This window comes from Rhinoderma darwinii, chromosome 13 (genome assembly GCF_050947455.1).
Source record: "Rhinoderma darwinii isolate aRhiDar2 chromosome 13, aRhiDar2.hap1, whole genome shotgun sequence".
Lineage (NCBI taxonomy): Eukaryota > Metazoa > Chordata > Amphibia > Anura > Rhinodermatidae > Rhinoderma > Rhinoderma darwinii.
The window spans coordinates 37,279,493-37,296,826 of NC_134699.1; the positions used below are offsets into that span (position 1 = coordinate 37,279,493).

At 40.9% G+C, this 17,334-nt stretch overlaps 1 protein-coding gene across 2 annotated transcripts in view; it reads right to left on the minus strand.

The window, feature by feature from the left end:
• PLCG1 (phospholipase C gamma 1) overlaps window positions 1–17,334 on the minus strand; it is a 53,926-nt gene that overhangs the window by 10,924 nt on the left and 25,668 nt on the right. For both annotated transcript variants that reach the window (XM_075846365.1, XM_075846364.1), the window contains exons 2-21: window positions 15,706–15,858; window positions 14,742–14,835; window positions 12,762–12,809; window positions 11,475–11,559; window positions 9,550–9,633; window positions 9,024–9,046; window positions 7,907–7,979; window positions 7,242–7,343; window positions 7,020–7,138; window positions 6,766–6,851; window positions 6,281–6,401; window positions 5,021–5,189; window positions 3,279–3,401; window positions 2,643–2,744; window positions 2,130–2,317; window positions 1,735–1,935; window positions 954–1,073; window positions 675–855; window positions 506–583; window positions 266–369 (exon numbers count right to left, since the gene is read on the minus strand). In XM_075846365.1, the coding sequence (XP_075702480.1) occupies window positions 266–369; window positions 506–583; window positions 675–855; window positions 954–1,073; window positions 1,735–1,935; window positions 2,130–2,317; window positions 2,643–2,744; window positions 3,279–3,401; window positions 5,021–5,189; window positions 6,281–6,401; window positions 6,766–6,851; window positions 7,020–7,138; window positions 7,242–7,343; window positions 7,907–7,979; window positions 9,024–9,046; window positions 9,550–9,633; window positions 11,475–11,559; window positions 12,762–12,809; window positions 14,742–14,835; window positions 15,706–15,858 (2,254 nt within the window). The remainder of the gene's footprint in view (window positions 1–265; window positions 370–505; window positions 584–674; window positions 856–953; window positions 1,074–1,734; window positions 1,936–2,129; window positions 2,318–2,642; window positions 2,745–3,278; window positions 3,402–5,020; window positions 5,190–6,280; window positions 6,402–6,765; window positions 6,852–7,019; window positions 7,139–7,241; window positions 7,344–7,906; window positions 7,980–9,023; window positions 9,047–9,549; window positions 9,634–11,474; window positions 11,560–12,761; window positions 12,810–14,741; window positions 14,836–15,705; window positions 15,859–17,334) is intronic.

Below are 17,334 nucleotides of genomic sequence, written 5' to 3' on the forward strand. Positions count from 1 at the left end.
TTAGCCATACATTTCCCCTTCAGTGGCCGCTGCAGGGGAATGCAATATCACATTACGGACATTCAAATAAATGGCTGTCCATGAAATACATGGATGGGTCAGGTCTGCTCTGGCTCATAGCGAGGGGTCTTAAGCGCAAGACCTCTATGACGTCCATATATCCTACAGACAGAGGAGGTCCTGGTGGGACAAGCTCTTTAAGATTAGAATGGGCCTGCAAAAAGACAGATCTTTAAGGAACATGGTTGGGAGGCAATGTGCTTACCATCCACCCTCCTGCTTATCCACATTCTGGATGATGGCATTCTTTGTGAAAGTAAGTTCATCCTCTCGCTGAGCTTTATAATCAAAGAGAGCCCTAACAGAACACTGGGGACACAGGAGGAGTGAGAACCAGGGAGAAAAAAAGGATTATTAGGAAGGGAAAAAAAAACAAAGGATCATTGGTAAAAGGAGACACCGACATCTACACACAAGCTCTGACCAAATAAGTACGAGTGAATACCTTGAATGCAGGCATGGGGTTTGGCTCGACATAGAAGCCAGGATTCCTCCCCTCATAAAGAGCTCCATAATCTGGTTCCTACAACACAAAGATGGTATCGTGATGGATCCATGCTTTCCAAGGCAAGAGGACAATCCAACTTAGCCAAAATCCCACCTCTAGCACTCACATTTGTACCGATCTTCTCCAAAGTCTCTTCATTGATGGGATATCTCAGCTTCATCTTGCGGTATAAGGGATGCTTCTCATAGTAACTAATGAGATCCACCAAGCTGTCAAACTCTGAACTGCCCAGTACCACACTCTGCCCTTCTTGCTGCACCCGGCAATGTTTGATCTTTCCCTCCGCTCTGCAGGCAAATAAAGTTTTGACGTCAAACAATTATAGATAAATAGAAAGTGGCTTATTGGAACATGTATTATAAGGGCAAGGTATGCCAAGTCTCACCTGAATGATATTGCATAAGAGTTGGGCTCACTCCTTTTCCGTACTAGGAAAGCACCGTCCCGCGGTACCCTCATCAGCATGTGTTCAGCTTGTGCTCGGGTAAGGCTTGCATGGTACCATCTGCAAAAAAAACAGCAAAAGTGTGATTCAAAGACTGGTACAAATAAACAAAATATACTAACAATTCACTCAGGCTACCCCCAACAACATATTCTCTAATCTACAACCTAGTCTGGATTTGAAGTCATAACATCACAGACCCTTTCCAGTAAATGTGCGCCATAAATATAGGTCAGTCATGGTCAAAGAAGTCCACCGGAACGTTTGTTTTGGAATACAAAATATGCTCGCTTTCTACCCTAAAATGGAAACCTTGTCCTCACATTGGCATTCATATACCAGCAACACAGCAAAATATGGCTCAAACGCTCAAATCTTTAAAGGGCTTTTCTAACCATAGACATGTATTGCAGCCACCTCGCTCCACCTGAATGTGGTTGCCCACAGCGCCTCACCTGTCGGAACTGGGTTCAGGAGACTCCTGATAGGACCCAGACATTAAAAATAGCAGCAGGAGTCTTTACTGTAAGTGCAGTACGGGAGAATGAGGGGTTCGGTACCATCGTTCTAGTGATCATTTGGGGTCCCAGCGATCAGACACTTATCACCTACCCTGTGAATACGTGATAAATGTCGATCTTGGGGGAACCCCTTTAACGCTGCTCTTAATTTTCACTACATCAACTCTATTTTTTTTATTGGCATAATTTCCATTACTTACTCTTTACTCTCATGGGCATTGGTTTGTGGAACAGGCTCTGTCAGCCGCATCTCAAACTCATTACACCTTAAAGGCATCTGTTGGTAGTGGTTGATCAGCGCGTACAGACTTTCAAACACCAGATTATCTGTTAGGAAAAACTTGGGACTACCAGCTTCCTGCCTGGAGTGTATCCGACAATGCTGGACCTTTCCATTTCTCCTATACAATAGATAAGCAAAAATAAGTCAATATCAAGTAGGCATCAAGCTGTAGTATTTTTTCAAAAACATTTTAAACTACAACATCTGAACAATGATAAAAGGTTTTGGGATTAGTCCACTTTATTCTAGATGACGATTTAATCTAATGGGATATACTATAATGCATCATGGTTCCCTGCCCTATACACTTACCAGAATGAGAGCGTGTAATCCCCCACAAAGGTCTCACTTTCCCGCACTAGGAAAGAACCATCTGGGGCTCCAGTCTCAATACAGTAATCAGTCAGGAGGCGTTCGGCAATGTGACGCCCATCCCGGCCTGCACCAAGTTTCCCATGGAACCACTTTTCAGCTGAGTGCAGCTCGGAACTGTTGCTGACCTGAATGATACAAATATCATAAGCCTTTACCAAAACATTAGCTTTCTGGATTGTGGATGCAAAATAGAACCAATCACCTATTTGTATGAACAGCAAGTCCACATTTATATTGCCGCATTTCAGAACCATATATTCAGTGCCAAGAACTGCATGGGACCCAGTCAAGACAAAGCATGAAAACAATTCCTTTAGGTTTCCGTACTTTGTTCTAACAAGATCTGATCGACTCTTGGCACAAAATATACGGTTTCTGTATGTATTACGGCCATCTGAAGCATGGCAGCATATAATAGACTTTATTTGGTTGTCGTTCAGTGCTACATACTTCCTTTTGCTCCTCTTCATCATCGTTGGTTTGTCCACCAGTTGTCTCCTCTGAATAGTAGATCTTACTGCTTGTAAGTACAAAGAAATGAGGATACCACTCCTGTAAGAGAGGAGGAGAAGATATATTGTAGGATATTCACACTGGGTAATCTTTTGTTCCATGGACATCTACGGCACTTATGTTATCACAAGTTAAACTTAATTGTGTCATCTAAACAGACACTAATACATTAACTCATTCATACAAAAAAAAGAGAGACACATCATCAGTAGGTACAAAATAAGAAGTCACTAAGGCTCTGTTCACATCATGTCAGAGCCCTAAGTTTGGTGTCTGTGTCAGGAAACCGCTAGGTTGGTATGCATCGGCATACCTTGTTTTATGCGGTATGGAATAGTACAGTATAAAAGGTGTACAGTAGGACAAAGTATATTATGAGGTATATTGCATTAACAATGCGGTCATATGGCCGACGTTTCCCCCTGTATGCCTACACAGTGGGATACGTTGCAGCATATCATCGGAGGTATTCATCGGAAAATCCTCCCAATGTAGAACACCTATGGAAAGCTCAAAACGTGATGTGAACAGAGTCTTACTCCAGCAAGAAAACCTTTCTATTCAAAAACTTACATGATTTATGGGATCCTGTAGGTACAAGATTCCATTCTTGATTGAATTGCTTATATCATTCTCAGAATACACAGTAGATGTTGGGATCTCTTCATAGGTGCTACCCTCCGCAAGCTTCTTGTGCTGTACAGATTAGATATAATAAATTAATACAGTTCTGGTCATGTATGAAATACAGTCACATTAATAAAAAGTCATGACCCCTAACTTCTTGCCATATCTATTCTGCATAGAATAGTTAAAAGATACCAGATATTAACCCCTTCCCGACACTTGACATATCCATACGTCATAGTTGGGTAGGGGAAGTATGGAGCGGGCTCACGGAGTGAACCCGCTTCATACAACGCGGGTGTCGGCTATATGTTACAGCCTACACTTCACAGTAACAAGCTAGTTTAACCCGTTAAATGCCGTGGTCAATAGTGACCGCGGCATTTATATAGATAGAAAGAGGGGAGCGACCCCCTCTAGCAGCTCATCCCCCCCCCCACAATGCAATCGCGGGGTGGCGATGGTTGCTATGGCAGCCTGGGGGCCTAAAGAAGGTCCCCAGGTCTGCCATCTTTGTGCTCTATTAAGCCCTGCCTCTGGGGTTAATAGATGACTGTCAGAATGACGATCTACTGCAATACATTAGTATTACAGTATATAGTGCAAATGATCCAATGATCGCTGGTTCAAGTCCCCTAGGGGGACAAATAAAAAAAAATTATTTAAAAAGCGGAGTTGAAAAAAAAACAAACCACCTTTTCCCCATTTTCCCCCTAAAGCATTGTAAGAAAATAAACATAATTGGTATCGCTGCATCCGTCTGAACTATTACAATATATCATTATTTAACCCGCACTGTGTACACCGTAAAAAAGAAAAAAAAAAAAAAAAGTCAAAATGCCAGAATCACTATTTTTTGGGTCACCTCATCTCCCACAAAAAATGGATTAAAAAGTGATCAAAACCTTGCATGTACCCCAAAGTGGTAGCATTAAAAACTACAGCTTATTCCGCAAAAAATAAGCCCTCATACCACTTAAAATCAACGGAAATTTGGCCACACAAAATAAATTTTATTTTTCACAGTTTTCTCCTTGTAAAAGTAGTAGTAAAAACGCACTATATAAATTTGATATTGCCCTAATTGTATTGACCCACAGAATAAAGTTAACATGTTGTTTTAATTGCACTGTGAATTCCGTAAAAACGAAGGGCAAAAAACAATGGAGGACTGTTTTTTTTCATTTTCTACCCCTCAAATAACTTTTTCCCCCGTTTCCTAGTACATTATACGGTACAATAAATGGCGCTACAAAAAAAAAACTACAACTCGTTCCGCAAAAAACAAGCCCTCATAGGACTATATAGATGAAAAATTAAAAAGATATGGCTTTTGGAAAAAATGGCTGCGGCGGGAAGGGGTTAAGACAGATTAAAACATATATACAGTGCTCTGGGGATGCATTTTAGTATCTTTATTTATTATTTTACATTCCAAGATACAGGAGAGACTTCATATGTGCATCTGCTGCCTCTATTTCGAACATTATCGGCAGTGATCTATAGACAGTGAGAGGCATGAGAGACGCCATATGCACTCCTCCACCAATCCAATAGTGGTAGTAATGAACATTGGATTTCAGATTTCACACTGGATAGGAGCTGTAGGACTCTATTTCCTGTACATTCCTACTGTACAATTTTGACTGCTTGTAATCTATTTTTATGTTGTAGAAAAGCATGCTAACCTTGATGAGGATTTTTCTCTTAAGCTGGTTTGGTGATGGGAGCCCATCAGCATTGACATCTACTGGTTTGGTGAGGAGCATGTCCCCAAACACTTTCTTAAAGTACTGGGCCATATTCCTCTGCTGGGCTATGCTGCAGTGGTCTTCAATCGACAAGACAACTGGGTACCTAATGAGAAGAAAGTAGTGTTCAAAGGTATAAATATAAAATGTTTTTCTGCGATAGACCACCAAATCCCTGCATCTATATTACGGTTGATAAAATTCTCCCTGCCTGCAGTGGCCACTTGAGTCTGTTTGAGTAAATAATTGTATTCCACATAAAAAAAAAAAAGGATTCTGGAGCATCTTTTCTTAGAACTCTTCATTGTACCGTTCCTCTGTTATTCCTTCTAGAAATGTATGAATAAATTGACAACTGGGTGTTCCCAGCTGGGGGCGTGTCCCTACACAGACTGACCATGTCCAATCAGTGCGGACAGATGGAAACGGTGTAGTGACTCGCCCCTTTGACAAGGGGAATGGTAACACCTTCTAGGAGTAATAACAGTGAACGGCACAAAGCAGAGTTATAAGAAAACATGGTCCAGATTTGTTTTTTCATGGGGAATACGAGTATTTACTAAAATAGACATGTCAGGAGAGGGGAAAGGTCCTCTTCAATAATAAAACAGTATGCAGTACTCCCTCTAGTGGTGACTGCAGGTGGCCAGAGTATTATAATTTAGCTCTATATCTATGCAGGGTATTTGGATCTCTGAACTTTGCAAAGATATAATAAGAAATTTATCAACAGAGAATTTGGGATCTATTTAGGTTTTGGACATTTACTTTAAGCGGTTCACACATTGGATCGGTTATTTTCGGTCTAGGAAAATTTTTGCTCCAATATACCACTCAAAACATGGGAGCAGGATTATAAAATTCCCATTCACACTTAAATCTTTGCATATTTTAGAACGTGTGGCAGATTTTCAATCTATTGTATATTTTGTGGATTTCCCCATATTAATGGAATGGGAAAAATCGGTTTCTGAATCAGCATGCAAAAAACACGTCAAGGTTTACAATGTGAATATTGTGTGGAAACCTAATTTTTCGGACATCTGCAGTATGTGAACATACCCTACACATTTCAAGATTCTGATGAAGCCTTATTAAGGACTAGGACTTTTCTTTTGAATGACTTATTATTATTATTATTAACACTTATGAATAATGTCACAGCTCAATAATCCTCCATAAAAGCTCAATACTTACTCTGATGTTACAAAGGCATGTTCTTTGATGGTCAAGAGGACTTCAGAAAACTTTATTTTGGTGGTCAGGGTATGTCCATGGTAGATTACTGGCATCCCATCAGGTCCATCCCAGCAATCCACTGGAAAAAAAATACATTAATAGTAATTTTGTGGTCATGTAATGCACAAGAGATCAAAGTTATTTGTACACAAGCTCTTAGTTGGTTACAACTTTAATACTTTTTTGAAAACTTTGAAACCCATTGAAATCTTTCATCAGGGAGTCCTTCAGACACACTAATGTTTGCAGATTCTGGGCTTATTTGGGTGGCTGAAAAGAAAAAGCAGGCAAGCAAGCTGGTGATGTCATCTCACTTGATTTCCATGCTCAAGTTTCTGCTGCAATTGTGGGGGCATTTTTTTTAAAGGAACAGTTCTAGAAAAAAAAAAAATAGGCAAAGTAACCAAACCTCCACAAGGAGGCGCTTTCAATGTAAAACTTACATTCTATACAGCGGCAACCCATCCGCAAACAACGAGCATATGCTTCGAGAGAGGACTCACTGGAGAACTGATCCCCTGTTAGGTACCTGAAGACAGAAATAATGGCTGAGCAGGTGGTTTTAGTAGCTTTAAAGGGTGTATGAGGGAGAAGGTGCACATAAAGTTTACACATGAAGAACAATGAAATTCAATGAACACAACAGGAAAGAAGGACAATGGAAGGAGAGAGGGACATGACCCCAAAAATTACTTACGTGTTGTGTGAAGAGGAGATCCAGTAATGGGACAGAACGTTGTCCATGTTTTGGGGACACACAGTGTCCAGTACGGATTCCCACGCACTGTTCTCTTTGGAAAACAGGAATGTAACAAACTGCAGACCGCATAAAAGAAAATGTAAAAAAAAAAAAAAGTTACAAAATAAAAATCTCGTACAGCAAGAAAGTGGGTTAGAAATGCAGTTATAAGGCACCCACCTCCTCTAAAGTGAAATACGGTTCCTCGATCTCCCTCAGAGGGTCACGCAAGAAGTGGAACATGAATTCTTGGACCCGGCTCAGGTCAGATGCCCACATTTCCTGTAAGGTATATGAAACCGTGCGAGGAAAAGTGAGAAAGACCATAACTATACGTAGATGTACTACAGATCTCCATCTACAAATTCCTATGATTCTCTACCAGGCACTGCATTCATACTATGAGGGGGCATTGATTTTTAGTAATGGATACATGTTACATTTTCATAATGTATGTTTTTATTCACATGAGGTCCATCAATAGGGTTTTCTGCTTGGTTGGGTTTATTCCCATCTTATAAAGTGATGGCATATCGCTAGGATATGCCATCACTTTATGACTGGAGGGTGTCCGACCTCTGGGACCCCCACCAATCAAGGATTGGTATGAGGGATTTTGACCAGACAAAGACACTGCTCCATCTCGTAGTGGTGTCTAGTATTGCAGCACAAACCCATTTAGCATACAAAATGTACACAATGTCACGGCCCCTTCATTCTAGTGATCGTGGGGATCATGCCAGCAATATGCCATTACTTGTGGAGGTTGGAAAAAAATACTTTTAATCAGCCCTCTGATTTTGGTCAAGCTTCTCGAATCCTTTATACGTGCAACTAGTGCTTACCTTCTGATAGTCCAGCAGAAATCTCTGGAAATCTAGTAATGATACTCGGTACAGCTCTGGACGCTCTCCACCTCTGTAAAACAAACAAAAAAAGTGACTAACAAGAGATACACACATTGATACATGCTTGATCATAGATTAAAAAGAAAATGGGGCAATTAATTAACTTCTCTATGAAAGTTTTCTGCCATAGAAAAGTCGCAAACGGAACAAAAGTCGCAATTTGCAGGGAAAAATTTTACTTGCGCAATGTTTCCGCCGTTCACAGAAAAAACCCCAAAAATTATGACACAAGATTTAGTAGATCTGACTCTGTAGCGCACGGACAGCCAGACACGCACCTTCTTTTAATCCAGCGCTCTTCAGATTTAGATTGACGTATGAAACGCCAGTCTTAATAAATTCCCCCTAATGTCTCAACAAGAAATAAAAAGCATCCGTACCCTACAGCTGAGAAGCACCCCCTCCTTTTCCCTAGGAATTTAAAATATACCTGAAAACTCCAGACTCCATATTAATTCTTCTAATATTCAGCCACATTTCTCAGTTGTTAACTTGATCCAACTACTAATGGTCACATCAGTGGCCAAAGCAACGGTCAACCATCTTCCTATAGATTCTAACTGCGGAGCTACAATTCTCCCTTGTTTCGTCTCCCCTATGGTTCCATCCGTTGGTCACAACAGTTATAATACACAGTCAAATATAATAATAAAACGCCAAGTTTGTTTCAACCCATCTAAATACAGTTTGACTGATTGAACAGATTTCCATTGGTTGGAAATAGTGGCTTTAGCTGGCCATTTACTTGAAATCCTGAATAAACATGCCCAACATGAGCATCCAATATGCCCGATCCTTCTTTCCCCTAACATCTGAAATCGAGGGAGGGGTTGGGAGACCACATACACATTAGGTAGTCAGCCAATCACATAAACTTTGTTTTGGCTGACATTTATCCAATGTGTTTCGGCAGCATTTTTCACCATAGATGCACCAATTACCACTCTACCACTAGTTTTTGGTCAGGTAGGTCGCATTATCTGTACTTATATGGTCACCTTTTATCCACTTAGGTTTAGGGAAACATAAAACTACTCAAATCGAGGATACTCACCTTTCTAGGAATGGAAGCGGCATCTGAAAGCAAAAGACACAAGTGATGAGGGTGGATAACTCTAGTGCTTCAGACACATTTTTTTACGGCTAATAGAACGTAGTTACAAAAGGTCCTCAGAATAAAACGGTCTATAGATTAGCTAAATGAGAGGAATCAAAATGACATAGTGCAACCTTATAAGTCACAGCAACCTCTATTTGGGAAAGCACCATCTTTTAGTTTGTGTGGTCATCTGTCTTTTGTAGGGTTTTAGATGTGGTTGTTTTGTTACTTTTTATTTAGCTCGAATAAAAATGGGTCTATTAGCAAGTTAAAAGTATCAAAACGCAATCACACAAAAACTTCTTTACCACAATCAATTGCTTAAGGCCGAGTAATAACAAATACAGTTTATTATTACCATCCTACAAATCACTGACTGGAGACAGGCTGGCTCAGAATGTGAGAGAATCCCATTAATGGTTTACAGATCAGGAAGAGAGAAGACCACGGCAGAGACGTTGGTTTGATGAACATTACATACCGTCTTCTGTGCATTGTACATGAGGGAACGGTACAGCTGGGCAAACTGGGCATAGTTAATTTCTTGGTTCCTCTGTTCCACTTCCTGTAATAAGGGACCGGGGAGAGACAAGTGAGACCAGGCACAGCATGGATGAATGATCAAATTCTGCACAACACCCCAATTACCAGAAGCCATGACTTTTAAGAATATCTTTTACAAGGCGGATCTTTAAATTTCCCTCACTATGCTGTATGTAGTCTTTTGTACTCACAGTGCAACATTTGGTGGTATCACTATACATGAAATCAATCGAAACACAGGCTATCCACATTTTTTGTCTGGTCCATAATCCCACTCCAAGGACTCATTAAGTACCTAAGGTGTCGAATCTGCCATAGATAGATAGCCATTGGCTGAATGATTGTTTGGCTGACAGCCATCAGTTCGTATGGATCTACTGAGGTGCGGGGGAGGGGGGGGGGGTGTAGAACAGATATTTTTGGTGCCAATTATTTCCAGGGTACACAATCCAAAATGAAAATAATGGGGACTGACACCATTAATATAATGTGTTTTACTGCAACTGCTTGTGTGGGGAGGATGGTGTATTTAATTTTATGTGCAGACATACCCTGTGTGTAGTGCCATAAAGATTGCGGCATAATACACTATAAAAAGAGAATTTATTAAACATTCTATGCCAGTTCTCTGACGTGGAATAGTCGCAAATGCATCGAAAATCGCGATTTGCGACTTTTGATGCATTTACTCTGCGCCTGTCAAAAAGGGGCGTGCGTTAGCAAAAAGGGGTGGGGCCTCCCATAGCCCCACACATTCACTACAATTTATGCCAGAAACCGGCATAAATTATAGTGCAAATCTACATCACCTCATAGCTGGCATAGATTTGCTTTTCTGGCACAAGGATGGCCAGAGAGGTGACAAATTTATTAAGAGACACCTGCCTCTTAAAATTAGGCGCATTTTATTCCAATGCACATTATATTAGGACTGGCGTAGGAAACACCATTCTTAGAAATTCTGGAGCAGAAAGGAATATATTGGGGGGAATTTATTAAGTAACCGTACAGTAGACCTCCTGGAGGGAACAAACCCACCGTCCTGGCGCTGTACAATTTTTGCGTGTAATGCAGAAGACTGACTAGGCATAATTATTTTGATGTGCCATTCAGAGGAGGCTAGAACGACAGGCATTACCAATATGGGAAGTGCTACTGGAAGGCACCCATTAAATGGCACAGAAGGGTGACCGTGCATATTGGTGAGTAATATGACAGCCTTTTTACTAGGAGAACCTCTTTAGGTATACTACTTAACATTGCCTCATCAGCAAAACCTGACTTAACATTCAGTTCCAGCCACAAGGTCAGTAAAAAAAAAAAAAGATTAAAATGAGAACTTTATGACATTAAAAATTGATTTGTGGTGCACATAATAGAATAAAAGTAATACACCACATGAAGTTGTATTAAGTCTGATGCAACTCAGGGGTTGTCTCCTTATAGACATTGGTGGTATATTTCTAGGATTTGCTAATGACCGATCAACAGAGGTCTGATGGCTGCTAGAACAATGTGGCAGCAGTGCTAGGAAAGCACCATGCCCCTGTGTGTCCCATTGGTTGTAATGTGCTTTTTCCAGGTGACCATTATAGTCTATGGTCGTCTGTTATAGGCATTGGCTAATATGGCCCCGGAGTCTATAGGAAATGAACTGGCAAAGAACATTAACACTGCTGCCACTTTGTTCTAGAAATCAATGGGGGTCATAGCAGTTGGAGTCCGGCGATGAAATATAGGTGACATATCCTAGAGTTACGCCACTTATGTCTATGATGGGACAATCCCTTTACGAGTAGTTTCCATAATAGCCCTACTGTGTATGCAAAAGTAGGGAGTGGAAACAAAGAATCTTAATCTCACCATAAGCCGATCACGTAGAAACCTCATGTTCGGAACTCTGTAGTTGACCTGGGACAACATACTCTTCAAATCCTTTACAGAAATCCTAATGTAACAAAGCAAACATTAATTGTATACATTTCAGAGTAGTCAAGTGGTTCAGCCATTGTCTTAAATTCTCCATATCTGATAGGTTAATGTAAGGAAGCGAGGACAATAGGATAAAGAGAAAACTTGTAATGTGAAGCCAGTCTGCCATTAACAATAATACTACTAGACTCGCAAATGTAAAACAGGAGTTTGCGGGCAGAGACAACAATATATATATATATATATATATATATATATATATATATATATATATATATATATATATATATATATATATCTAGGTTACAGAAATAGAATGTATGCCAATGTGAGCTGTTCAAGAGTTTTCTCTTGTCTTGTAAAAATATCCGGACCCGCTCATATAATGCAATACTGAAAACATTTATGATAGGGTTGAACACTGACCATGAGGACAGCGGTAGACCAATGTGAGCAACCTTCCATCGGTACATCCATATTTTATGAAGAGTAGAGATTTCTACATGACTTTTTAAGGCTATATACATACATACACACACCTTTGCAAAAATATAAAAAAAATTTACTGTTGAAATGCATCTGGAATTAAAAATTAAGCAAACTTTGCAAATAGTTTTGCTTAAATATTTATTCTATACAGTTCCTATGCAGACCTGTATATCTCCATGGCAACAGACTAAAAAACAAACCCGGTGTGGTTTGATCCTACGGTCTCTGCACTTCCTTCCATCTGTCACCAATATTTGGTAGGTTAGCAAGTAGATAGATGGAAGATTATATGACTGCAGGATCAGACTACACTGGGTTTGTTTGTAGTCTGTTCCCATGGAAATGCATAGGTCTACATAGGAGTTGTAGATAGACAACAATTATTAAATCAAGACCAATTGCAAAGTTGCTTCATTGTTTATTTAAGATGCATTGGAACAATAAAGAAGTGGTTCAAATGTATCAAACTGACCTATAGGTGATGCTTCCTATATGTTCCACAAAAGCTTTCTAATGGACAACAAATAAGTCTGCACTTCCCGCGGGCAGCATAATATCGTTTAGTGTAATCAGGGCACCTGTCGCTATGTTTTACGCTAAAGCACTGCAGCGTTTTAAAGAAATCATAGTTTTAATAAGTGCCGTGCTCGGGGAGAAGTGTCGGCTGCGCGTCTCCTCTTCGGCTTCTCCTGACAGGTCAAAAATCTGATCGAATGATAAGATACTCACTTGTCTTCACGATTTCTATCTAGAGAGTAGAACTGTTTCCGTAGCCACCTATGACAGAAAAAGAAAGACTATTAGAACAAAATCACAAATTAGTCCAATGTTGCAATACTACAAAGCAGTCAGTCACTCTCCTATTATTCTCCAGCCCATTCTGGCCAACGATCTAAAACTAAAAAGCAATTGGTGGGGGTCTCATTGCTCGGACCCCCACTAATCAAAACTTCTGACATGTCACTATAACATGTCAGAAGTTTATCAAATGTTTAGTTACCCTGGACACATTTGCCCATGCCATCTACCCATGCTTTAAAGAAGGGGTCTCAAACACGCAGCACGCATGCGGCCCCTGAGGCGGTCATCTGCGGCCCGCGGGACACAGAGCCGTTAGTATAGGCTCTGCTCCGGGACTCTGTGGAATCCCCTGACATTGCGGTCCATATATAGATAGCGATGTCTGGGGTTTCCCCAGAGCCGGAGTCTTGGGCAGAGCATTAGTATAGGCTCTGCTCCGGGACTCTGTAGAATCCCCTGACATCGCTGTCCATATATGGCACTGTGGAATTATCTACAGAGGGCACTGTGGCATTATCTACGGGTGGGTGGATGGCAGTATCTACAGAGGACACTGTAGCATTATTTAGGGGGGGGTGTGGCATTATATTCAGAGGGCACTGTGGCAGTGTCTAAAAAGGGGCTACCCAAACTTGACATTCGTGTGTCTGCCAAACGCTGCGAACTGAGCTGCCGAACTGAATTTAGCGACACAAACTGGAAAATTGGATTGTTAAAATTAGAACGTGAAGAAAACTCGCAAATTTCCCTTAAGTTTAAACCTAGCGGTATTATTCTAGTAATGTAGTATTATTCTAGTAATGTAGTAATATTCTAGTAATGTAGTATTGTTATAGTAGGTCAAACAACGAATCGATTAACAATAATTTTGTCTTCTATCAAATTTGAAAGTAATGCGGCCCGTCAACATTTACATTTTTTCTATATGTGGCCCACTTACCCGGTCGAGTTTGAGACCCCTGCTTTAAAGGGCATGTTCTCCTTTAAGCTCCATTTTACAGCATATAAATATTCTATATAAAAAGTTTTCATTAGCCCGATGGAGGCCAAAAGAGTGTCCTTTTGTTCGCCGTCGGCTGAAGGATGAAATAGTGCAGTAGACTTTTGTCTAACATGGAAGCCTATGGGAGACGGATGTCTCAGGCACATGTTAAACGGGAAGCTCCAGTGACGTAATCGTCCACATATGGACAGTTATGTCACTGGAGCTTCCTGCACAGGGCCGCAGGCAGCACCACCATCCCGGTCTATGCAGCACGCACTCTCCCTCTCTTGATTACTTAGGCCCTATTACCGTGGCCTTTGGACCCTAAGGCGGGGGGGGGGGGCCCAGCTATCCCCTCTTTAAAGTGGGAGGACTCTCCGGTGCTTTTTATCTCCCCTGAGGTAGCCCCAGTAAGGTATATGACCATATATGGACAGTTACGTCACTGGGGCTACCCCAGGGGTAGCTGTGGTGAGGCAATAAGAATCAGGAAGAACCCTGCCCGGAGACTCGGGCTCTGGGGAAGCTCCTGACGTCACTATCCATCAGGCATCGTTCTGCCCTGGCGGTTGGCGTATACCTCCGACGGAAGGCAATAACGCAATGTTAAAAAAATCAATGTCAAGGAGGGAGTGTTTGGTCTAACATGTAATCGATATCTTCCCCAACCACTCCATAGACATGCAAACTTAGCAAGGCCGAGCATGCAAGTTCATTTCTCATCTGGCAGCGACTTCCCTTCCACCAAAACAAAGGATTGGGCATATGGAAATCCAGAAACCCCAATCACGCTAACCCACCCCTCAGACATTTGCTTTTCGGGAACAGTCGGGAGGAGAACGCGTTATACATTATATTGTCAGTGGATCCAGGAAGGCCAGCTTAACGCAAACTATAAGATTACACTTGCCCCTCTTTATTACCTCTCTATCTGCAGTGGTGTGGGGGCCTGAAGAGTATCTTGGAGCAACCAGTTTAATCCTTTGATCCACATATTCACTTCTTCCTCCGATGTTGCTGCAGGACAACAAAAAAACAAACAAAAAAAACCTATTTAAAATCGCAGAAGCTTTGATAAATCACTATAGTACAAGAGAATAGACACAATTATTACAAAGTCGGCCGCACTTGTCCGGGAAATGGTTTTACCTACAAAAATCAATATTAATAGAGACATATTAGGTGCCTGCAGCACATTTATGCACACTGTGGTCATTTCTAATGTTAAATAGGCAATAAGGTTTATAGAGGTATCATGTGGAGGTCACTTACCCTGCAAGGCAATAAGGGTTATTAAAGAGGCTCTGTCACCAGATATAAGTGCCCCATCTCCTACATAATCTGATCGGCGCTGTAATGTAGATAACAGCAGTGGTTTTTATTTTGAAAAACAATCATTTTTGAGCAAGTTATGAGCAATTTTAGATATATGCTAATTAGTTTCTTCATAGACAACTGGGTGTGTTTTTACTTTTTACCAACTGGGCGTTGTACAGAGAAGTGTCTGACGCTGACCAATCAGTGTCATACACTTCTCATTGTTCCAGCCCAGCTTCTTTCACTACACAATCACGCTGTAACAATGGGCTGGAGCAATGAGAAGTGTATGAGGCCGATTGGTCACTGATTGGTCAGCGTCATACACTTCTCTGTACAATGCCCAGTTGGTAAAAAGTAAAAAACGCCCAGTTGTCAATTAAGAAACTAATTAGCATAGATCTAAACCAGCTCATAACTTGCTCAAAAATGATCGTTTTTCAAAATAAAAACCACTGCTGTTTTCTACATTACAGCGCCGATCACATTATGTAGGCGATAGGGCACTTATAATGTGGTGACAGAGCCTCTTTAAGGTAGCACTACAGGTATCATGTGGAGGTCACTTACCCTGCAGGCTCAAGGTCTTAAGTCGAAATTCCATTCCATAGAGTATAACAAAGCAGTGATCCGGTTCCAGGCGTACCGTAGCATCTTCCTGGTAGCGGTCAAAATCCCGAGAGTTCTTCCCAGGCCGAATCTCTTTTATCTCCCTGATGTCGACTGTGAAGAGAGTTGGTATAGTATATGGATGAGACATCAGTTCCAATATGAACATGTTATTTCCCGAGCCCATCAGCCGTACATGCTTTTACCCAATAAATAATCACGGCTTCAATGATCCACATTATCTACACAACCAATGTTTTTTCCATATTTGCTTCTAGAACACTACCCCCACACTTGTCTGAATGACATATTTCCATGCTTTATTTAAATATATTGCTCCAGAACAGAAGGGAAAATAAGAAGTGGGAAGTAGAGGAGTTGATGCAGATCAAAATTTGATAAATATAGTTTTATTTGGAATACACATATGTAAAGTGGTTCTCAACCCTGTGAATAGCCATAGCGAATGCCTACTTGGAAGGTGCCTATCATCTTCACATGGTGGAGCTGAAAATGAGCAGGGAAACAGAGGGGAGCAACTGAACCTCATGAACAAAATACGGTTAACCTTAGGTGCCGGTTACACAAGTCTAGGACCCAACTGGACATTTAAGCTGGCCAATAAGACCTTTCATGCAAGACTACAAGATTATTCTAAAAAGTTCTGCCAACTAGAATTTATCAAATCCTGGGTCTTGGATCTAGAGATGACCAATTATATTACCTTCAATACGTAGTCATGCCATAGATGGAAACTAGTTTTTGTGGCATAAAAAAAAAAAACACAGCAAAGTTGTGGGGGAATCAGGACCGCCAGAGTGTTTAGTCTCATGATGGATAGTCTGCCTTATACAACCTGCATCACTGACGGTCAATAATTTGGAGGCACCCCATGACCCTTCATAAACCTCAAATTGCCAATCTGGTCTATAGGCCGTGTCTGGTATTGCAGCTCTGCCCTATTCAAGTGTATGAGGTTGAACTGCAATACCAGACACAGTCCACAGACAATAGTGGGGACAGCAAAAAAAAAAAAAAGCTAAAAAAACAAAAACCCATGAAACATTGCCACAGTAAATTCACATAATACATTCACCAATATACTAGCTGAAATCAATTACTGAAATAAAAACCGACATAGCCAGTAAACCATTAATACCAATCTAATTAAATCACCATTATTCTAACTAGCACAAACATCTTGACAATCTCTTCCTTTGACTTTCCTACTTATATTATATAAGAGGTAATATAATCTCTACTGTAACCTACAAGACCATTAGAGGCGCCAAGTACTTCCACGACCATATAAAAGTAAAAGGCCGATAGCGAAGTGCTTAATAGGTCACAGAATTCTGAGGAGACTTCTAATAATCTTAATAAATTACTATAGGCAGTCTATATTCTTGGAGTACACACGTCAGCTGCTACAGAACTGAATGTTGGCGGGCAAGCGGTGGCTTCAGAACAATAACCGATTGAACAACATGAACCACTCTCGCAAACAAGGAGCTCTGTAGCACCTGAGGTGTGTATTACAATGCCAGCCACAGTGTGCCCCTATTACAGTGCCAGAAACCTTCTGCCCCC